At 43.1% G+C, this 23,873-nt stretch overlaps 1 protein-coding gene across 2 annotated transcripts in view; it reads left to right on the forward strand.

Moving 5' to 3' along the window:
* Positions 1-23,873, forward strand: part of Pdlim1 (PDZ and LIM domain 1) — a 53,544-nt gene that overhangs the window by 17,984 nt on the left and 11,687 nt on the right. For both annotated transcript variants that reach the window (XM_029563072.1, XM_008832039.3), the window contains exons 2-4: positions 7,334-7,485; positions 9,398-9,482; positions 14,854-15,053. In XM_029563072.1, coding sequence (XP_029418932.1) covers positions 7,334-7,485; positions 9,398-9,482; positions 14,854-15,053 — 437 coding nt within the window. The remainder of the gene's footprint in view (positions 1-7,333; positions 7,486-9,397; positions 9,483-14,853; positions 15,054-23,873) is intronic.

Here is a 23,873-nt window from a genome sequence, read left to right on the forward strand (position 1 = left end):
GTAGAGCATGGTGGGGCTTGTGGCAAAGTATGTAGAGTTTGTGTTATCTAGAGGGACAAAGCTTCTTGATTGGTGCTGATTGTTGCCATGTGGAATCTAAGCCCAGAATTTGCTAGATTTTCTGATTTTTCACAAGCTGAGAATCTAAAGGTTTATGTGAAATTTACCAATATGTAAATATTGGCAAGTAATTTAAATGAAAACCAACACAAAACAACTTTGATTGTGGACCAGATTCAGTTGATGGACTCAACCAGATTTAGTTGTTGGCTTTTAAGGTGGGACCTTTTAAGAGGTCTGCTTAGGGAATGGGTGGACAGGGGCTGAGTGGGTGGCCCCTGGAAGGGGTCCAGGTTGAACTACTTTAGAGACTCTCTGCAGGATCAGTTACTTCAGCACAGCAAATGCTCTCTAGCTGTCTTTTTGTAGTAACTGGACACAGCAAAGGCTATGTGGAAACTCCTTTTTTGGTTGCCATTGTTTCCAGATAAAAATACACACTCCGAGTAGGAAAAGAATAGGGCTCTCTCAGCTGGCTCTTAGTTTCTATCACCAGCCTCATCCCCCTTCCTTTCCCTTTGCTCCCTGGGTTTCATCCATGCAGTCTGCTGTTCCTGCAAGTTGGCCTGCTGGCCTGCTTTTCCCTGCCTCCTTTTGTGGTTTTAAACAGCACCTCCTCCAAGGAGTCTTCCCTGATGCCACAGTTAGCTGTCCTGTGTGTTTGTGTGTGTGTGTGTGTGTGTGTGTGCACCTGCAAGGCAGAGGAAGGCATCATGTGGCCTCTATCATCTCAGTCTTATTCTTTTTTAAAAGAATTATTTTTATTTTATGTGTATAACTGTTATGCCTACATGTGTGTAAGTGAACCTGCATCACGCAGTGCCCTTGGAGGACAGAGAGGCGTTGGATCCCCTGAAACTGGAGTTACAGACAGTTGTTAGCTGCCATGTGGGTGCTGGGATTCGAATCTGGGTCCTCTGCAAGAACAGCCAGTGCTCTTAACCACTGAGCCCCCCTCAGTCTTATTCTTTGAGGCAGGGTCTCTTCCTGAACCTGGTGCTGCTGCTTCCTAACTTTAGGTTGACAGCCAGCAAATCCCTGTGATCTTCCTGCCTCCTCCCCACCCCCGCCCCCGGCCCCCAAGTGCTGTGGTTACAGGTGCACAGACCACACCTGTCTTGTTATGTGTGCTGGCATCTGAACTTAAGTCCTCATGGTTGTGCGGCAAGCATTCTTAACCACTGAGCCATCTCTCCAGTCCCCATTCTTAGCCTTCTGTCTCCTTGTTGCCTCTAGCACATTTATCAGCTGCCTGTCTCTCGGGGGTTTTGAGTTCCCTGGTTGTAGGCTCAGCCCTTTACACAGCCTGTGATTCCTGGAATTCACAGCCAGTCGCTTGGCATCTGAACTTAAGTCCTCATGGTTGTGCGGCAAGCATTCTTAACCACTGAGCCATCTCTCCAGTCCCCATTCTTAGCTTTCTGTCTCCTTGTTGCCTCTAGCACATTTATCAGCTGCCTGTCTCTCAGGAGTTTTGAGTTCCCTGGTTGTAGGCTCAGCCCTTTACACAGCCTGTGATTCCTGGAATTCACAGCCAGTCGCTTACATTTTTTGAGTTCTGAGAGCTTGCTCTGTTTTGAATCGTCTCAGTAATCCTCATAGCAGCTTCCTGATCTCAGAATTGCTGTTTTCATCTCTGTTGGAGAAGAATGAGGCACACAGAGGTACAGTATCCCATCCAAGGGGCTTCAAGTCTGAGAAGCAGAACTTGAACCCCGTGACCTGCCTCTAGAAGCCACATCCTAACCTACAAGCTGCACCTTTCAGAATATGTGTAAGGATGTGTGATGAGTGCAGCTGGCTCTGTGTAATAGCCATACTGAGTATATAGTAATCTAAATGTACATGGGAGGCTGGAGAGATGGAGTAAGAGCACTTACTGCTGTTGCAGAGGACCTGGGTTCCGTTCCCAGCACCCCTTTGGCAGCTTGCAACCATCTGTAACTCCAGTTCCAGGGGATGTGATGCCTTCTGGCTTCTTCAGGTATTGCACACATGTGGTGCACTTACATACATGCAGGTAAAACACACATACAGATAAAATAAAAAAATAATAATTTAAATGCACATTGAAGAATGTTGGAGAGCTGTATCACCATTCTATTTTGCACTACTTAGAAATGAAGTTAAAAATCTTAGGACTGCTAGCAATTTTCAGGGTTTGAAGGTGCCTCAGGCATGTAGAGTGTAGCATCAGTGTGCCGGTTGGTCTCTGGGCAAGCAGTGGCTGTTTTGGGGTGGGAACGGGCCCAAGGGCAAAGTCAGCAAGAAAGTAGCAGATTATTCTTTAATAGAAATTGTTGCACCTAAGCTGGTTTACTCTTTACAGCAAGAGCTGTAAAGTTGCATGATCTCTGGAGAAAGCTGGTGAAAGAAACTGGGGGGTGTCCATTGAATGAACAAATGAGGCTGTGTTTTTGGAGGGAAGTATAGGGTTTCTTTTTTTAGGACTTGAAGCTGACTCCATCATGAGCTGGCTCTGATGGAATTTGATGGTTAGGAGGAAATTAGGATAGACGTGTGGTATAGCGGAGCCTGCCATGGCTTGCTTCTCACCAGCTGAGTCACCTCAGACAAACTGCTTAAATCCTGTCCCTCCATTTTTTCATCTGTGATAATGCAAATAACACTGCCTGCCTGGTAAGCTCATGAGAGGATCATAAATTAACCCTTGCTAACCACTTAGACCAAGGTTGGCACATAATAAGTACCCATTAACTGGCCACGTTAGGATTGAGGTTGATTATGATAGAGCCAGTGTGTGGTAGGAAGTCCACCATTCCAGACAGGAACTCTCCAGCAGGCCTTCTCACCTGTTGTCCTCTTCAGTTCTGTGTTCTGATTGGTGTATTTTCTAAGGGTGGGTTCTGGACCCAAACCCATCTCTGCAGTGGAGCCTTTTTCCCTGCCTGGGAGGCTCCTAGCCAGCAGGGCTTTGTGGCACCATCCTTTGCACAGAAGGCCCTGGCAAGTGTGCCTTTTAGTTCTGGGTTTCTCTGTGGCTCTAACAGCGGGCTTAGAGTCACTGTTGTGCTGTTGTTACATTAAAGCAGAAAAGAATGGACTTTACAGTGGAAGGACCTGCTGTTAAGCTTGAGCACAAACAAGCCTTTAGCTGTGTGGACTTGAACCAGGTGCGCTTCTTTACATCTCTATTTCCTCCTTTAAAAAGTTGCCTAATATGTGCTTGCTCATCCAATCTATGTGAGCTCATCATTTTTATGATCTTGAGTAGGTTGTATATGAATGACCCTATAAAGATGTTTTGTGGTTTAATTAATTAATTCATTAGCTTTTTGAAAAAGGAACTCATGTAGCACAAGCTGGTCTCAAATTCACCATGCAGCTGGGGCTAACTTTGAACTTCTGATCTTATTGCTTCTACATCCTAAGTGCTGGGATTATAGGCGGGGACTTCCCCCATGTCTGGTTTATATAGTATCGGGGAGAATCAGGCCCAGGACTTTGTATGCGTGAGGCAAGCACTCTACCACTTGGACTAAATCCCCAACCCCTACCTTTAAACAAAGAGATGACTTGGAAAAGAATGTGATTCCATCAGAGTCTCACCTGTAGTTTTCAGAAATTTTGGCTTCCTATCAGTTTGATTTAAAAAAAAAAAAAGGAAATCACATAGGCTGGCTAGGCCCAAATTACTGAAGTGTGAGGCTCCTAAGACTGGTTTTAGCTTGTCTGGGGCCTGTTGGGACATACTCAGAAGAAACACCACTCCCATGAAGCAGTGTGGACTGAATGCTGGAGATTCCAGACTTCTCCACAACTGAACAGAAGACTGTAAAAGAAAACCTCTATTTAAGACATGGTCCAGGATAGTGATATTTGGGCACGTGGTTCTTTGATTTTTGAAAAAAGTTTTGATGATTATTTATTTTTGAGACAGGGTCTGTGTTACCCCCAACTGGCCTAGAACTCACTATGTAGACTAGGGTGACCTGGAACTCAGAGATCTGCCTGCTTCTAGCCTCCCAAGTGCTGGGATTAAATGTGTGCATCACCCTGCCTATTTCTGATTATTTTGATATATTCATTTTAAAGGAGAAAATGAAGCAGCTTGATTATGTCTCTGTGCATACTTGAGTGGGTGTATATACATGTGTGTTTGTGGACTGGTGTGTGCCATGTATACTCCAGTGGGGAACAGAGGAAGTTGGTGCCTTGCTCTGTTATTCTCCACCTCACTCCTTGAGACAGGGTCTCACTGAACTTGGAGCTCACTATGTTTTTGATTAGTTGACTGCCTGCAAGCCTCGGCAATCCTGCCTCCACCCCTATCAAGCGCCTGGATCATAGGTAAGAGGCCACACCTGGCTTTTACCTATGGGTTTGGAGGACCTGAGCTCAGGTCCTCATGCTTTCACCACAAGACCTATGGCCCACTAAATGATCTCCCCAGCCCTTAATAACATCTTTAGCAACATTAGATATTTTATTTTGTTCTTTTTTAATATTTATTTATTTTTATATTATGTGTATGAGTGTATTGCCTGCATGTATGTGAGTGCACCTGTGTAGTGCAATGCCGCGGAGGTCAGGAGAGGGCTTCGGATTCCTCTGGAAATGGAGTTAAGGACGGTTCATAGCTGCTGTGTGGATGCTGGGAATCAAACCCGGGTCCTCTGCAAGAACAGTCAGTGCTCTTAACCGCTGAGCCGTCTTTCCAGCCCCAGGATTGTGGGTTTTATCCTAAGGATAAAATGCTGCAATGTTCTATTTGCTCATAATTAAGTGAGTTTGATGAGTATTATTCTCCAGGATTTCAAGCTTGTCTGCTTGGGGATAGAGTTTGCCAATTTGGCACCATTGCCAACCCCAAATAAAGGGATACTTAGGTAGGCCCATTAAAAAGTGAGCCAGGGGCTGGAGAGATGGCTTAGTGGTTAAGAGCACTGGCTGCTCCTGCAGAGGACCCGGGTTCAATTCCAAGGACCTGCATGGCAGCTAACAACCAACTGTAACTCCTGTTCCAGGGAACTTGATGCCTTCTTCTGACCTCCACGGGCCATGCATGGCACTGGTGTACTTACATACATGTGGGCAATACACTCATACACATAAAATAAAAATAATAAATAAAATATAAGAAATTTTTTTTAAAAAGTGAGTCAGCTGCATTAGGGAGTTTGAGGTCTGCCTGGGATACTTGAGACACTGTCTCAAAAAAGAAAAAAGTCTGCATTGTCATTTAGAAAAAGCAGAACATGTATGATATGGCACTGGCCCAATCTTCTCAGGAAGACGGGTCAGAAAGTGAGAGAACGTTGTTTTTACTGCCACACGGAGTGACTCAGAATGAGCTTCCTATTGCTGACTGGAAGGAGAATTGCCTGTGTAAAACGTCTCGCCCAGTAGCTCCCTGGAGAAGGGGGTCTTGTTTTCTAAGAGCCAGATGTCTGATAAACACATGATGGAAAGCAGGAGAGGAAGGTTAGGAGGTCAAGATCTCTGTGCTGGTTCCACATCCTCCACATTCCGGGGGAGTTTTGTCTGGTGAAATCAGAGTGTGTTTAAGCCAGAAGGGATCTCAAAGATCAACTCAGCCCCCATTTTGTGGGATCAGGGTGCCAATGAGGGAGTGGGCCACATGGCAGGGCCCCACACTAGCTTCTTTTTGAGGGCCAGTGTTTTCTGTTTGGTGGGGGCTGTTTTGGAACCTGACTGCTGAGAACTGAGGCTTAGGGGCTTTCTTCTTGTGTTCTGGACCTGCTTATGGAGACCCCAAAGGGTTTGCAAGATCTACTAACTCAGTGGAGGCAGGAGGAAGCCAGAACCTTGTGGGCGCTGAGGGGCTGGGGGTGCCAGTGTCATCTTGCCTGTGGGATCCAGTCCAGGAGGGCCTTTTAATGTGTAGTCATGGACTAGCCCTGGGTTGATGACAGTAACATTGTAGTATGCCTTGATTCAGAAAAGTTACTCTGAGGTTAGTACTGCTTCAAAATCATTTTTTTTTTTAAAAAAAATTTATTATTTTTATTTCACATGTATGAGTATGTTGCCTGCATGTACGTGAGTGCACCCATGTCGGGAAATGCCTTGGAGGTCAGAAGAGGGCTCTGGATTCCCCTGGAACAGGAGTTAAGGACAGTTCATAGCCGTCATGTGGGTGCTGGGACTCGAACCCGGGTCCTCTGCAAGAGCACTCAGTGCTCTTAACCGCTGAGCCATCTCTCCAGCCCCCGAAATCATTTTGTTTTTCATCCATCATATCAGCATTGTATTCTTGAAAACTAGATGTGTATTTGTGTGGGAGACATATTTACTCAGGCAACACAGAATGTTCGGTAGACAGATGGATTTGAGGTTCCCCTGCAGTGATTGACTGGCCTTCCTAGGCATCAGCAGTCTGTAAATTTGGAACTTCTGGACTGGAAGCGTTAACTTGCAGAAAAGCATCAAGCCACCTGTAGGGGGGACCCTGATTGTAGTCAGCTTCCTGGGTGGGAGGGAATGAGTCAGTGCAAACCCATACCGTGTTTAAAAGCGATCTTTATTGTTTTGTTAAAATTTAAAAGGAACTCAAGCTCATTGTAAAGAAATGAACACATTACTGAAATTTATAGCCGTGAGCAAGTCCAGTTTTGTCTGTGCTTATAAAAACATGTTAAAATTTTACAGAAATAGCAGTTATTGTACATAATGTTCTCTAAGAGTATGTGCGTGTTTTTAAAAAGATGTGTTTGTAACTTAAAGAAGAAAACTCAATGGGTCAGAACTTTGGGTCAGATTCAAGGTTTGATTCTCCAGTAGACTAGTGGGATGGTTAGTAATGTTATAATTGAGTGATCCTGGGTAGGTGGCAGATCTTTCCAAGCCTTAATTTCTTGGTGTCTGAACTGAGGATTGGTGTGTGTTCTCCTTTTTCCTACCAAGGTTGTAGGGGTACCATGAGGTCACAAAAAGAAAAAGATCAGGAAATATTGCATAAGTATAAAGTCTGCTATTAAATTTATTATTTTAACACACTCTCCTTCCTTTTTCTTTCTCCACCCTCACCCCCTTTGTTTGATTATTCATCCATTCCCTTCTTAAATATCCCAGGCTGGCCTTGCACTCACTCACTATGTAGCCCAGGCTGGCTTTGAACCATCATCTGCCTTACTTTCCATCGTGCTGGGGTCACAGGTGTGCACCACCTTGCTAAGCTCTCTCTTTTCAAGGCTTTGATCTGTATCGGTGAGTACTTAACCTGGTGGTACTTACTGATTGGTTTCCCTGGAGACAAATAGTAACTAACTCCTTTCCCTTTTGTTGCCAGGTCACTCCTGGAAGCAAGGCTGCGATAGCTAATTTATGTATTGGAGATATAATCACAGCCATTGATGGAGAAAATACCAGCAATATGACACATTTGGAAGCTCAGAACAAAATCAAGGGCTGCACAGACAACATGACACTCACGGTATCCAGGTGAGGTTGTGGACATGTTAGGTCACGTCTGACGGACCAGAAGCTTCTTGTAGGCAGGGGCTGCCTTCCTCATCTCAGCCCTTACATTTCCCCAGCTCTATGCAGTGCATGCTCAAAGCATGCCAGGTTGGTAGCACTGGACTTTGAGGTTGCTTCTTTTCCTCTCTGACTTTCACAGCCCTTCTCCTAGGCCTCTCTAAGTTACCTGCATCTTCACTTGCTCTAACATAGCTAACCCAAATCTCGAGGAGGTAAAAATGAGTTAAATACTGTTAGGTATAATGATATGAAAGTTTCTTCCTGAGGAGCTCTGAGAATCAGGATGTTGTTCCTGTCACGCTGCCCTGTGCAGTGAGTATTGTGTCCTGAGATAACAGTCACAAAGACCAGCATGTGAGACAAAGTGCCAAGTGTAACTTCAAATGTACTACAGGAAAGGAGTGTAGGCATTGGACAGACAAGCGAGGGAGCCCTTGGGAGTTGTAATGAGGGTAGAATTTCTATTCTTCTTTCATGTAGTTTTGGAAGGGGCCCTATGAATGTGAGATTTCAGGAGTGATCGGTTCAGTCTTAAGCAGCTTCCTATTTTCTGTTGGATCAAGTTCTGGTTTTTCTTTCTGATATACAAACCTGCTTCAGTCAATGCTTCACTAACCTTCGCTTTCACGGCTTCTCAGCAGGTTCTCTTCTGTGAAGTACATCTTTTCCTCCTATTATGTGTTACAGGATTGGCAAGCAGACCAAGAGTGGGGGAATGTGCCAGAATGTTCTGTGCATGCCAGAGCCTACACTGAGGGAGGTGTACCTATTTTATTATGACTCCCTCAAAGGCACCCGACCCTTTATTCTTGTCTATCTCAGCCTGCATCTCCTTCAAACTCCAGTTCAAGTTATTCATGCATTCATTGACTAACATGTTCATTGACTTAAAAAAAATTCACTTACATATTGTACAGGTGCATCTTATAAATGTCTGGCGGTACTTTCTTGACAAAGGAGAGTATAAATGTTCTCTGCCTTCAAGAGAAAAAAATCTTACACTAATGAAAACTGAAACAGAACCAAGACAATTGCTGTGTGATTGACAGGAAGAAAACCCTTTGCTAGATTAAAAGAGGAGATAATTCCATAAATATTTTGATGATTTGGTCTGAACTAGGAACACTGAGCCAACATAGAGAAGTTGATTCTACCCTGGCAGCAGGAAGCAGGCAGGTGCAGGGATGTGGAAGAGTTTGCTGGCCATGTCAGTTACCCAGAGTGTAGTGGTAGAGGCTGAGGGTTCATCAGAAGGCAGGCCAGCTTGGGAAACCCCTTAAGGCTGTGTGTGGGAGCCATCCAACATGGATACCATCAGATTGACATTAGAGGGTAAGTCTGATGGGAGGATACAAGTTCAAAGAGTACAAGTCTAGGCAAAGGGGACATTTTTCCAAATTGATTTTTAGGGTAGAAAGTTGTTCCTTGGCACCCGTGGGGGTTGGTTCTGGGACTGCTATGGATATCAAACTCTGAGTACTCAAATCTCTTATATAAAAGCAGTATAGTACTTGTGTGCACCTTTCTGTACTCTTTTAAGTCATCTCTGAATTATCTATAGTATCTAATACAATGTAAATGCTGTGAACTAGTTGTTATACTGTACTATTTAGAGAATAATGATGAAAGGGGGGAAATCTGTACATGTTCAGTACAATTGTGGTGTTGTCTGTCTGCAGCTGATTGAATCCAAGAATATAGGACCGTTCATACAGAGGGCAGACTGTTATTTAACACGAATGAAACAGCAGTGTTAGGCTGGGGTTTTAGCTCAGTGGCCTGAGCACTTGCCCGATGTATGTGACATGCTGATTGAAGGGAGGCAAAATGAAACAAAACAAAGGAGAACAGCCTCTTTGTTCATCTGTTGCAGATCTGAACATAAAATTTGGTCTCCTCTAGTGAGCGAGGAGGGGAAACGCCATCCGTACAAGATGAATTTGGCCTCAGAACCCCAAGTAAGTCTTGCTTATCTGTGCCAGTCTTCTTGCTGCCTCTTTCCTGCTTTTGACATGGGTTAGATAGTCTGCTGTTCTTCCTGCACAGGAGGCCTGGGGATGCAGTGGCAGGGAGAGCTGTCCGCTGTCACTGCTGGGTCCTGGCTCTTGTTCAGCTCTTCCCGTAAGGGAACCGCCAGAGGAAAGCATTGGGAAACCCCAGGGCAGGGACATGGCCTGGGCTAGAAGCAGGGGGTAGGAAGGCAAACGAAGAGGGAAGAAGATGAAGCTTTCCTGCAGGCAGGATTGGTAAGACCCTAGCAAAATTAGGGAGCTTAACTTAGTCTGTTAAGATTTCAGATACAAATGAATTATCCCAGAGATGAAAGTAAGTTTAGGTCCTGAAGCAGAGTGGATAAAAAATTTAGGGGATTTGGGGGCTGGAGAGATGGCTGAGCAGTTAAGAACACTGGTTGTTCTTGCAGAAGACCTGGGTTCGAATCCCAGCACCCACATGGCAGCTAACAACTGTCCATAACTCCATTTCCTGGGGATCTGAACGCCTCTTCTGTCCTCTTGCAGGCATTGCACGACATGGGTGCACTTACCTACACACAAGCAATATACACATACACATAAAACAAAAATAATAAATAAAATATTTAAAAAAAAAGAAATATAGGGGATTTAATGGTGAACCCTTCTTTTCCCTATGCGTCCTGGTATGGACTGTTTTTGTTAAAGTGAAATTTGAAGCGAGACACTAAAGGTAAAACAAAATGGCAGTTAATCTTGAAAAATGTGGGAAGGAGTCATTGCGCTGTTTGTTGCTCAAGTAGAATTTCTTAGAACTGTAGATTATCCTGAGATCCCATATTTGTAAATAAATCTCTCAGTTGTTAGCTTATAGGTGATTTTATTTCTCCCTTAGTTGTGCCTTCTAAATTATGTACAATATGTTGGTGTGTTTTGAAACAAATAGGAATATTTACAATGTCTTTGTGAAATTCCTCATGTTGCTCATCACAAAATATGTATCTATTGCTTAAATTAATGAATTAACAGTAAGTGAAAGGATTGAGGAGATGGCTCACAGGGAGAAGAACTTGCTGTGCATGTATAAAGAAAGATCTGAGTTTGGATTCCCAGGACTTGTGCATAAAAAGTGGGGCATGGCAGCGCTCCTCACCAGCATTGGGAGGCCTACTGGCCAGCCAGTTTAGCCAACAGGGTGGAAGAAGACATCTCATGTCAACCTTTGGCCTCCACACACATGCATCCCCTACCATGTGTACACACATGCCCCCCCCAAACAACAAAACAAAGCCCACCCATCAGTAAGTGAATATAAGTAAAAAGTTGATAATGACTTTTGCAAATTTCAACTGGGGTAGTGATTAAATATATAATTTAACCCCAGCTGAAGATTTGAAATTAAGTTTTGGGAAACTGATTTTTATAGGAAATGGAGATGATATTAGAAAGATAACAAAGCTGTCTTTCATGTATAAAATAGAAATTATAGGAAATTAAATTCACATGGTACATCAGTGTGTATAAATTGAGTGGTTAATTGTAAGTAATATCTTAAATGGCTCCTATTAAAATTTCAGAAATGTAGTTACGATTCTTTTCCATTAATGTAATAACAGTCGTGCTTAAAAATGTTGAGTCCTAGGCTGGGCGTGGTGGCGCATGCCTGTAGTCTCAGCACTTGGGAGGCAGAGGCAGGTGGATCTCTATGAGTTCAAGGCCAGCCTGGTCTACATAGTGAGTTCCAGGACAGATGTGGCTACAAATGTTGAGTCCTATATATCCCTATAAAGAAATTTTATAAAATGACATCGTACAAACTGGCCATTGTACAAATAAATTTTAAAGACACCAGAGTTCATTTCATTTTCCCTGGGAGATCTAGCCCCTTCATTAAATGTACTATAAACATTATTTATTTATTTATTTACTTTTTGAGACAGGGTCTCCTTGTAGCCCCAACTGGCCTGTAACTTGTGTAGACCAGGCTGGCCTCAGATCTCATAGAGATCTGCCTGCTTCTGCCTCCCCAGTGCTGGGATTAAAGATGTACATTATCATGAAGGCTCAAACATTAAATTTTGATATGCTAAGTTTTCATGTCTATAAGGAATAATACTGTTTTAATTTAATCTCTCTGAAATGCTTGTGGTCACTTAAGGCAAACATTCGCATTTCAATTATACCTTTTGTTTCTATCATACCTGAATTTTTGTTTTAAATGCATTCTGCTTACCTGTGCTAGTAATATTTTGAAGGTAGTTTAAAAAGAAATTACTCAACTACTTTAAAATCTAACTTGAGCATATTTTTCTCTTGATTCTGGTAATTCTTTATTCCTCCAAAAATCTTCCTACCTTTCACTTTCTCCAAATCTCCCATTTCTAGCTCTTCTGAACCATAAGACAAATGAATGGGAGTAGAGTTCACAGCTAATAAAAGGCTCTGCTAGTTCATGTAAAGCTAACCCACACCCTGGCTTATCTGGGGTCAGCATAGTTACACACCTAGTTTGTATTTCCTCATTATTGAGTTTCCTTGGAGACTGATAAATACAAAGCCCAAACAATTACATCATCCCTTCCAAAAGGCAAGCCCTAAATCCGCCTGCCTTCTGGAAAGACCAGTATTCACACAGGGGTAGAAATATTCCTTTTATGTACAAACCAGATACATTCTTAAAAGATTCTTTATAAAGTCTAAGTCAAGAATTAAAAAAAGAAAAGGCGGATGTGGCGAGATGGCCCAGTGGGTAAAGATACTTGACTGACCACTTGGGTTTGATCCCCAGAACCCACATAGTAGAAGGAGAAAGCTGACTCTTGAAAGCTGCCTACCTACATGAGTACCATTGTGATTGGAAATAAATTTGCTTCTGTTGGGGGAGAAGATGGACCTGGATGAGGCTCTGTCATGTGCTGGCCACTGTGCTGGTGTATTACTGTGCCACACAATGTCCTTGTGAAGAAGCTTTTATTTTCTTAATTTGAAGGATGAGAAGTGGACTTAGAGAGGTAACTTACCACAGCTGATCAAAAGTGGCAGGGAAAATTTGAGCCAAGGCTAAAGAATAAGGGGCCCTGCCTGATGTTTAGCATCCTGTGCTGCTCCCAGGATTGCTGTGTAGTCAGGAGAAAGATTCGTGCTGGATGTAGCTCTGTAGCTCACGTGTCTGCCCATGCAGGAGTGATGTGGGTGAGAGTGCCCTGGCCTCCCATCTGAAAATCTGCTGCCGTCTTCATAACCTGAGTCATTGTGTCATAAGCTTACTTACCCATTCCTTGATTATGACTGAATTTTTTTCTTCTTCACCTCTTTTGTGATTATCTGTGTAGATGTGGACAAAACCTCACTGATTCTGATTTGTTGAAGAGGAGCTTATCTGAACTGTAGAAAAGGAATCTCTCTCTCTCTCTCTCTTTCTTTTTTTTGGTTTTTTTTGAAACAAGGTCTCCCTGTAGCCCCAGCTGGGCTGGAATTCACTATATAGACCAGGCTGGCCTTGAACTCAGAGATCCCCTGCCTCTGCCTCCTGAATGCTGAGATTAAAGGCATATGCCACCACACCTGGTGAAAAGGAATCTTTTGAAAAAGTGCTTTATTATTTTATTTATTTTATGTGTATGAGCATATTGCCTGAATGCATGTAAGTGCACCTATGTTGTACAATGCTGGTGGAGGTCAGAAGAGGGCATTGGATCCCCTGGAACTGGAGTTACGGACATTTGTTAACTGCCATGTGAGTATTCTGCAAGAGTAGCCAGTGCTTTTTACCACTGACCCATCTCTCCAGCCCCCAGAAAAGGAATTTCAACCCTAAATTTTTTTCGTTTTTGGGTTTTCTTTTTTCTTTCTTTTTTTATTTTGAAACAGGGTCTCCCCGTAGTCTCAGCTGGCCTAGAACTCTAGACCAGATTGGCCTTGATCTCCCAGAGATCTGCCTACCTCTGCCACCCAAGTGCTGAAATTAAAGATTTGAGTCAATACTTCAAGCTTCATAAAAATATTTTTATTCAGGACTAGAGAGATGTCTTAGCAGTTGAGAGCACTGGCTGCTCTTGCAGAGGACCCAGGTTCAGTTCCCAGCACCCACATGGCAGCTAACAACCATCTGTAACTCCAGTTCCAGGGGATCCAACGTCCTCTGTGACCTTTGCAGACATTGCATGCATATAGTAGTGCACTTACATACATGCAGGCAAAACATTCATAAACATAAAATAAAAATAGTTAAATAAAAAATATTTTATGCTGTCTTTTACTTTAAGTTAGCTACACAATAAATTGTTAGTTTTCATGAATAATGTTTTCCAGTTAAACACTAAAGATTTTTTTTGAAAGGAGAGAAAATAAAGGAAGAACAATAGAGGGATGAGATTCCTTTGGGAGAAGCTGTTCTGAGCCTGGATGTTTAAGAAAGAAACCAAGGCTTAGAAGAATCTTCTTGGGAACTCAAAAAAGAAGATAACGAGTTTAGTAGGCATGCATTGATGGAACTGAGTTGATTTAGAACACTGTAGCAGAAAGAACCTTGCTAATTGAGTAATCAGATAACTTGTAATTTTTTTTCTTTTAAGGAATGTTAGTTTAAGAAGTGTTTTGGTGTGTTTACGCAGGCGTTCTTAGAGATTATAGCTGTAATAATTATTCACGGGACTTCTGGTGGAGGTAGACGGTGTGTATTCTCACATTACAGAGAAGGGAATGGGAACACAAAGGGCTCAAAGTTCTGCAGCTCCACAGGTATCTCCCCCACCCCCCAAACAGGTTTCCTGGACCTTCTGATTAGTCCTGTGTTTCCTCCACAAGAAACAATAGATCCTTAGCCCCTCCAGTCCTTTTTCACTGAGACTATCTCTGTGAAGTCAGCAGCCGCCTCTCCTGTCTTTACCATCTTTTCTGGCTGATCCAAAGTGCTCAGGTCCAGCGAATTTATCTTCACCTTTTGACATCACCTGCTCTCCGCTGACCTGAACCACTGCATTCTCCGCTCTTCTTAATGCCTCTGGAATGTGCCCCCCCCCAAAGGGTGTTCCAGCTCCGACTTGGATCCTGCTAGCCCAAGGTCTAAAGTGTTGTTCTCCCACGAATACCCAGAAATCAGATCTGCTGGGCCTTGGAGGAAGAACCAGTGGTACAGCTGAGTGAGTGATCCGATGTGAACTTACACAGGTGTGCATTTATGGAAATTTTCCTGGTCATTGCCCACCTGTCTTCTTGAGTCTTCAGCTACAGTTTGGCCTTGAACCAGGGCTTTTGTGGCCCAGTTGGAAGTTCTCCCTGGCTCTCAACCTGTACTGCACATGAAGGGGTATGTGGTGGATATCTCCTTGATTTCTCCTCTGCTCCCTGCCTACAGGAGGTCCTTCATATAGGAAGTGCCCACAACCGAAGTGCCATGCCCTTTACTGCCTCACCTGCCTCCAGCACTGCCCCCAGGGTCATCACGAACCAGTACAACAACCCAGCTGGCCTCTATTCTTCTGAAAACATCTCTAACTTCAACAATGCTGTGGAGTCAAAGACTGCAGCCAGCGGGGAAGAGACGAATGGCAGACCGTAAGTAGGCGTCTGAGTTCCCCAGGCTGGTCCTGGGAGAGGCCTTTTACAATAGCTGTTTCTGGCAAGCTGAACCACTAACCCTGGGAGAAAACCTTTGACATTCATTTTCCTCACATGTACAAAGGAGCCCCAGTTCCTTCTGCTTTGTAGCAGGGTTGTTGTAAAAATAAGAACATGTGGGGATTGGAAGATGGCTAAGTGGTTGCAGTACTTGCTGTGTAAACATGAGGACCAGAGCCCACATAAATGCCAGGTGGGTGGTGACCCATCTATAATTCTAGTGCTCCACAAGTAGAAAGGACTCCTTAGAGCAAGCTGGCTAGTTAGACTAGCCACATCAGTGAGTTCTATGTTCAAATGAGAGACCCTGCCTCAATGAATAGGGTGGCGAGTGATTGAGGAAAACTGTTTCCATCAACCTCTGACCGCCACATGTGCGCGCACACACACACACACATACACACACACATATACTCACACATGTGTAAACATGCTTATACACATGCATGCATACCACACACATACACATGAGACAAAAAAAGAGAAAATGCCCAGCACCATATCTGACATAATTACGTAATGACTGAGAGAAAGTGTTTTGGTCTGAATGCTGTGGTCACCTTTATCTTCTGATCATGGCCCTTCATGGTGCTGCTGCTTCTTGAGATTCCTCAGTATTCCTTACTGTGGACTCCTTAAGAGACTAGTCTTTAAGAGGAGCTAGTTCATATGTGCCCACATTCCCTATCTGATCTGAGCAGGGGAAGGCACCCTACCAACACAAGTGTGGGAAAGCTATATGTGTGTCTTCTCCCAAAGTGGACAAGAAATAGAAGTCCAAGAGGCTGTAAATGCTTGTCCATAGGAATGAGTTCCCACCTGGTACAGAGGTCCAATCAGCAAGGGAAGAGATGGGAATGCATGTGGAAAGGGCAGAAAAGCTTGAGGAGGCGTGCTGCCTGGAACTGTGCAGGCATGTCCCTCTGTCACAGACCTTTGGGCTGCAGCTGCCTCTAAGTCTGAATCAGGTCTCCTGGGTCTTCCAGCAGAGGAGGCTGTTATCTGTTCCTTCTCCAGCTCTTTAGGACAGATTTTGTCACTTGAGCCATCAACATCAAAGGAATGGGGTATGACGATGTGAATAAGTTAAGAGTTGTCAACCCAAATGCCTGAAGATGTCAGGCAGGGTAAGGAACTCAGGGACGAGCTCCCAGGGCAAGCAAAGACATGCAATGACTTGTGGCAGCCTGTGCCCTGTCCAGGGGGTGCAGCTCCTTGGTTCTGGCCCAAAGCTTCATGCAGGCCTTGGATTCCCACTTCTGCTGATTACTTTTATTAAAACACGTTAGAAAGTGCCCCCCCCCCGCCAAAATCTTCTGACTTTTAAATGTTGGTGACGTTTAAATTAAATTAATTAAATTAAATTAATTAAATTAAACATACTGTGTTCCAAGCTAGTCTGAGCTCTGATGACTTACAAACTCAAGCGTTTGTGTTAATGCTGATGCCCACCCTTAATGGTCTGTCCAAATTTATTTGCAAACCAACTGCTTCAAATGCAAGTTAGGAGAGGCTAATATCCCAGAGTCTCCAGGCTGGCTATTGCAGGAACCCCACTTAAGGGTACGCTGGCTAAACTTTGTGTATAGTCTTTGCATTGCCCCCAGGTGGTGCGGGGGAGTGAGGGGGAGAAGTGCTATGGGGCTTCTACCTCCTGTAGGTCTCTGTTCCTGTATGTTGCTTAGTGGCTAGAGAGTCTTTAGAAGATGCTGAATGTCACTCATTAATTGCAGTGACTAGCCAGTACTGCTGTTTTTCCCTAAAATCATAGTTCCTTCAAGGTCTTATCTGTTCAGTATGTTGATGCCTTTCCATGTGGCCATGGGCACACCGGGTATACATGAGAAAGAGTACCATGCAGGGGGTCCTGTAAACTTCTCACAGACATACCTTCAAGGGAAACGACCAGATAGCTCTATGAGGAGTGGTTATAACACCCCTGTGTTTTGCTGTGCTTAGCGGGGAGGCTGGGAACGTGACCTTCTTTTACTGTCCCAGAGTGGAATGTTCCATGATCTGGATTTAATAACCCAGGAAATGACACATCCTTAATTGAAAGAATTGCTATGCACTGGGAGAAATATGTGCCTGGAAAGTATTTTTAGTGTGGCCTTGGCTTTCTTTTCCTTCATTAATGTGTTCTTTCTTCTCCCATCCTCCCTGCTTGCTCCCCTCCCCCCACAGTCTGCTCCTGTCACCATCTCTTTGACTGCAGCAGCCTGGAGTTTTTATCAGATCTCCTTGCAGATTCTTCCAGCAAAGGGGGCCGGTTATCTGTTCCAGTCCAGTGTCTTTGAGAATGAGACCAAGAAGCAGTGGAATCAAGGCTGAGCCTGCCCTGCTGCTTGTATAAGAGGTCTCTGCCTGCTGGCCTGTTTCTAGTACATTCTCTGAAAAGAAAGATGCTCCTGCCAACCCAGCTGCCACTGGGTAACCCTCCTGGCTCAGCACAAGACCCAGAGCTGGCCAGCACTGGCTTACCCCCGCTGTTTAGTCTGAATTCGCTGAGGTTCCAGAATTGGCTCACTACATACTTTGTGTCTGATGTCATCACCCATTCCCTGGGGCTCACCCTGGGTTTCTTTGTCCCCTGCACTTCAGAGCATTTTGCTGTGTGTGGCTGTCTTGTTGTCTTGGTACAGCTGTACCCCAGGCAGGCCAGGATGCCCACAGCCACATTGCATCTGGGAAGGCAGGTTAGGGGCTCCTCCTCTGCCCTTCTTCCCTGCACACAGCTGAGGGGGAGACCTCTGCTTCCTTTTCCCCTAGGTGAGTTCAGCTTAGCAATCATTTTTTTAGTACCTACTATGTACCATACTGGTAGAAAGAAACGTTGCTTGCATCTTCCCTCTGACCTCATCCAGTTGTGGGTAGGAGTTTCTGTTACTATCTGATAACACAGAAACTCAATTTCATAATTTATATGATGTGATACTTCCTAACAGTTTTGTAAATAGAGTTTTATAAAATCTGAATGCCAACTCTGCCTCTTGCCAGAGGCTAGAGTGGCTTTGGACAAGCCTCGTAAACTCTGAAACCTGTCTTCTGATCTTTAAGGTGGAGCTCATAATCACTGACCTTACCATCAACTTACTTAGGGAATACAGTGCAATGTGTAATAAAAGCACCCAGTTTAGAGTGGAAGATTGGAAGCATATAAATATGTTCCAGAGAAGGTTTGTCCTTGCCCTACAGTTAACTTTTTCCCCTGGTCTCATCACCTAAGTTCAGCAATCAGTACTTTGGCCAGCTTCCCAGTGGAGTAGTGGTCTCCTCATGGCATCATTGGTTGAGTTCCCATAACCATCAAACACAGTTGTCCCAGAATGCTAGGCCTTTCAGACTGTATTCAGGGTATTCCTCCAGATATTCCTGTGGCAGATTTCTCAGCAGGTGCAGTGGAAATAAAGGGACTCATTGTTCTCTATTCAGATGGTAGGGAGGGGATCATGTTAACCCTGACTTATTGGGAGCTGGATCAGATGTCCAACATGATGGTGGCTGCCTGTCTTTGAAGCTGTCTGTGCCTGCACCCCACAGAGAGCTGTCTTAGGGTCTTGGTATTTTTCCCTTTTCTCTTGGTGCCCAGAGTTCATATCACAAGACTTGCATTTAGGCCATTGAAGACTGAAATATAGGGGCATTCAGAAGGCCAGCCATCCCCTTTTGACCTGACGGCATTATCTTTCCTATAATTGCTTTAAAAAAAAATTTTATTATTTTAAATTTTTGTGTATGTGTGTATTGTCTGCATGTATGTAAGTGCACGCATGTCATGCAATGCTCGTGGAGGACAGAAGAGGCCTTTGGATCCCCTGGGACTGGAGTTATGGACAGTTGTTTGTTAGGTGCCATGTGGGTGCTAGGATTTGAACCCGTATCTTCCACAAGAACAGCCAGTGTTCTTAACTGCTGAGTCATTTCTCCAGCCCCCTATAATTGCTTTTTTAAAAAAACAAAAACAAAAGCAAAAACATAGGGTAACCAGGCTGGGGCATCTCAAACCCAGGTTGTCATTTTTCAGGACATCATGAGACATGACGGATTTTTCTGAGTCAGCTACTTTCTTTACCTTTAAACAAACCAACCACCGAAGTACTAAAATCTCTCCATCATTTTCAGTTACTATTTCTACTATTTGAGATAAGGAATTCTTAACCTGAATTAAATGTTTTGTCTTGAGATAGCTATAGATGCATATGCCATCATAGGGCGTCATACAGTGAGATCCCTTATTCTGTTTAACCAGTGTCCCTTGGTGGTATCATCTTTTTTGTTGTGTTTTTGAAATGAAGTCTTACTCTGTAGTTCAGGCTGGTCTGGAACCTCCTGAGTTCTGGGATTGCAGGTGTGAGCCATCATGCTTGACTGAGGGTGACATTCTGAATACCACAGCACGGTAGTGTCAATCAGAAGATTGACCAGGACACAGTAGAAAGATAGGCCATTTGCATTTGTGTCTCTGCTGAGTTCCTGATGTTGCCTGTTGATAGCCATACCTACATCCCTCATGCACAGCCTCCTAATCCCCAGCCAGTCGTCTCTTCATTTCTGAAGTCTTGCTAAAGAATGTTATATTGGGGTTAGAGAGGTGGCTCAGTAGTTAAGAGCAGTGACTGCTCTTGCAGATGACCCAGGTTCAGGCCTCAGCACCCTCATGGAGGCTAACAGCCATCCATAACTCCGGTTCCAGGTAATCCGGTGCCCTCTTCTGACCTCCTCAGGCATTGTAGGACACAGGTGCACTTAACATACATGCAGGCAATACACTCATACACATCAAATTTTAAAAAATTATGAAAAGAATGTTAATGTTATATTAATGGAACCATTAAGTATGCAGCCGTCTGGGATTTCCTTAGCATTTCCTTGGAGATTTACCCAGGCTTTTGTATACATCTATGGTTTGTTCCTTTTTTTCTGTTTTTCCTGCTCTAAGATTTTTTAAAAGCTGTGGTAAAAACCACATGACATAAATTTTACTATCTTAACCACATGCACAGAGTTATGCACCAGATCTCTCTCGAATATATTCTTTTTAAAAAACTGAAACTGTACACCAGTGAACAAAATCTCTCCCTCCTCTGAGCTCTTGGGAGCCACCTTTCTACTTCTGCTTTTAAGAATTATAATCACTTTGGATACCTCATTTAAGTGGAATCATGCAGTATTTGTCTTTTTGTGGCTGGCATATTCCATTTAGCATACTGCCTGTCAGTTTCGTTCATGTAGCAATATGACAGCATTTCCTTCTTTTTAAAGATGGAATAGTATTCTGTTCTTTATCACATTAAAAAAAAATCTAGTTGCTCGGTGTGGTGGCATGCCTTTAATCCCAGCACTCAAGAGGCAGAAACAGGCAGATATCTGTGAGTTCAAGGCCAGCCTGGTCTACATAGCAAGTTGTAGGCCAGCTGGGACTACAGAGAGACCCTGTCTCAAAAAAGACCGAAAAAAAAAAAAAAGTCTAGTCGTCTCCTGATGGGTATGTAGGCTACTTTCATCGTTTTAAGATCTTACTTAATGATGAAAAGCAAAATGCTTTCCCCCAAAGACTAAGCCAAGGGTGTCTGCTCCTGCCACTCTTGTTCTGCAGAGTGCTGTAAGTTGTAAGCAGTGTAAGAAGGCAGGAAAAGGGGATGAAAAGAATGAAGATCAGAAAGGAAGATGTAACACTGCCTCTGTTTTCATGTGATACAGAAAAGCACACACACAAAAATCTAACAACAGATCCAGAACTAAGTTGAGAATTCAGTAAGAATATTCCAGAGTAATGCATATAAGAGTAAAGGATATAAGGGAAAGAGCTAAAGAATTAGATACATTTCTTTATCCTAGCAGTATGTGAACACTGAAACATTTATAGTTACTTCTCAATATAGCAGTATTTGCCAGAATGGGGAGAGTAGGAGGGAGGGAGGAGAGGGAATGGCCACCCAGCACTTCACAATGCTATTGTGTGAGAGCTGTAACAAATTCCACTACTGTGTATCACAGCAGGGTGAATATAGTGAACAGAAATACACTGTGTGCCTCAAAATAATTAGACAAGAGGTTTGTGAGTATACGCCCTATAAAAAGTGATAAAATCTTAAAAACCCAAATTAATTTTCAAGTGTACATGGGAATCCTGTTAAGATAGAACACAAATTAAATCACTTAAAACAAGTCTTTATGAGCTTAAAGAAGACTGAAATAATAATCAAACACTTTTCCAACCACATGGAATAGAACTAGAATTCAGTAGCATGAAAGAAAACTGGAAAAATCATAACTAGAAATTGAGCAGTGCAATTGAACAACTAATGTAAGAATCACAAGGAAATTAGAAAATATTTTGAGACAAATGAAAACAAAAAATACACATCAGCATTTAGGAGGTCTAGGAATGGTGGCACATGCCTGTAATCTTGGCTCTTGGGAGGCTGAGGCAGGAGGATCAGGAGTTTAAGGCCACCCTTGACTACGTAGTGAGTGCCTGTATCCAAAACAAAAACAAAACAAAAACTTAATAGGATTCAGCAAAAGCAGAATTAAGAGGAACGTTTACAGTGACTAAGTGCTTTAGCAAAGCAACTTTTACTTGGGAGGAAGTCTGGTTTATCAGTTTGTCTTTTTACCAATCATGTTTTTGGTGTTTAAGAACTCTTTGTTCAGCCCTAGAGCCTGAATTAAAAAAATTATACAGCGTTACTTGATTTTAATTTTTTTGTGTATATGAGTGTTTTGCCTGCATGTATACTATACTTGATCCTGTTGATAGTTGTTATGATAAATAAAAGGTGAGTCTTTTCAAATGTATGTGTACCGCATATGTTCCTGGTACCCACAGAGGCCAGACAAGGGCATCAGATCCCCTGGAACTGGAGTTAATAGACAGTTGTAAGCTTTCCTGTGGTGTTGGGAACCAAACCCAGGACTTCTGTAAGAGTAGCAAGTGCTGTCAACCGCTGAACTGTCTCTGCACCCCGTGGTTTCACTTTTCATATTTGTCTTAGGCACTTTCAGTTAATTGTAATTGTGAGATCAGCAAGATCCTCTATCACTTGTTCTGAAGTTTATCTTTCCTCTGTTAAATTGCTTTTGCACCTTTATTAATATAAAAGGTTTATTTTTATGCGTCTATTTCTGTGTTCTCTGTTCTGCTCTGCAGACCTTTGTATTTGTCCCTCATCGGTAGCAGGGTCATGATCACAGTATCTATAAAAGTCATCTTGCAGTCAGGCAGGCTGATTCTTCCTATTTTATTCTTTTTCAGAATAGTTTTAACTATTTGTTTAGTTGCCTCGTCATATAAATTTTAGAATAATTGGTTTGTTTTTATCTGCAAGATTCTGTGGTATTTTATGGCATCTCTACTTTGTTTAGTCTTCCAGAGCACATGGTACTCTTTTTACTCAAACTGTAGTCCAGGCTGGCCTGGAGCTCACTACGTAACCCCAGCTGGCCTTTGAACTGGTGACAATCCTCCTGCCTCAGAATCCCAAGTGCTGGGATTATATATGTGAGCCACTATACCTGACCCTGTTGATAGTTGTTATGATAAATAAATGGTGAGTCTTTCCAAATGTTTTCTATCATCTGCTGACATAGTTAAATGGATTAATGTATTGGCTGATTTTTTAATATGAAATGAGTCTTGTGTCCTAGAAATAAAGCCTACTTGGTTGTGACTTAAAATCATTTTTATATATTGTCAAATTTCATTCATTAAGAAATTTGCATCTTTATTTATGAGATACTAGCCTGTAGTTTTCTTTTTTAATACTGTTATCACCTGGTTTATAGTAGTGTGATATTCACCTCACTAAGTTAGGAAATATTCTCCTCATTATATGGAAGAGACTGTGGAGAAGCAGGTGTTCTCATTCTGTTTTCTCTCTTTCGTTTTTTGAGAGCGATGTTTCACTGTGTAGAACAGGATGACCCTGAACTCTTAAGTCTCTTGTCTTAGCATCCTGAATGTTGAGAGTACAAGCTTGGCTTATTGTAGAATTATTATTATTTTTCTTTACATTTTTAAAAATTTGTTAATTTTGTGTGTATGAGTGTTTTGCCTGCATGTGTGTAAGCGCACCTATGTGGTGCAATGCCTACGGAGGTCAGAAGAGGGTATCAGATAGATCCCCCTGGAATTGGAGTTATAGTGCTGGGAATTGAACCCAGGTTCTCTGGAAGAGCAGCCAGTGCTCTTAAACTGCTGAGCCATCGCTCCAGCCCCTGCAGAATTATTTTTTTAAGTTTAGTTTTAATTTTGTATATACAAATGAGAATCTTTTGAATTAGGTGTATCAGTGTTTCAGTTAAGGTAGTAGATATTGAAAATCCTCTATAAAATGCCTGATCACTAAAGATCTTATCATTATTTGAGAAGAAATGGTATTTTTTTCACTCTCATTACAGAAATGCTTCCTAAGGCTGTGTTGCCAGAGTTCTCTCTGGGTCTCTTGCGATATTAGGCAAACCATATAACATATATTTATGTGCATTTATTATTATCATCATGCGGGGGAAGGGTAGTGACTTACAAAGATGCCTAGCTCGGTGCCCTCACCAGGGCTCAGAGCCCGCCATATCAGATCGCTCCTGCGGTATGCCCATAGTCATTGCTAGCTTTCGCCCACGCCTCAGGGACCAGTGGTCTCGCTCGCCCCAGGCCCACAAGTGCCAGGCCATTCTGTCCTTGAGTACACCCAGCTGCTGTGCTTTCCCCACGCCGGCCTCCGCGGCTGCCACCATCAACCCCCCCCCCCCCAA

This window comes from Nannospalax galili, unplaced genomic scaffold (genome assembly GCF_000622305.1).
Source record: "Nannospalax galili isolate Female #2095 unplaced genomic scaffold, S.galili_v1.0 scaffold875, whole genome shotgun sequence".
NCBI classification, from domain to species: Eukaryota; Metazoa; Chordata; class Mammalia; order Rodentia; family Spalacidae; genus Nannospalax; species Nannospalax galili.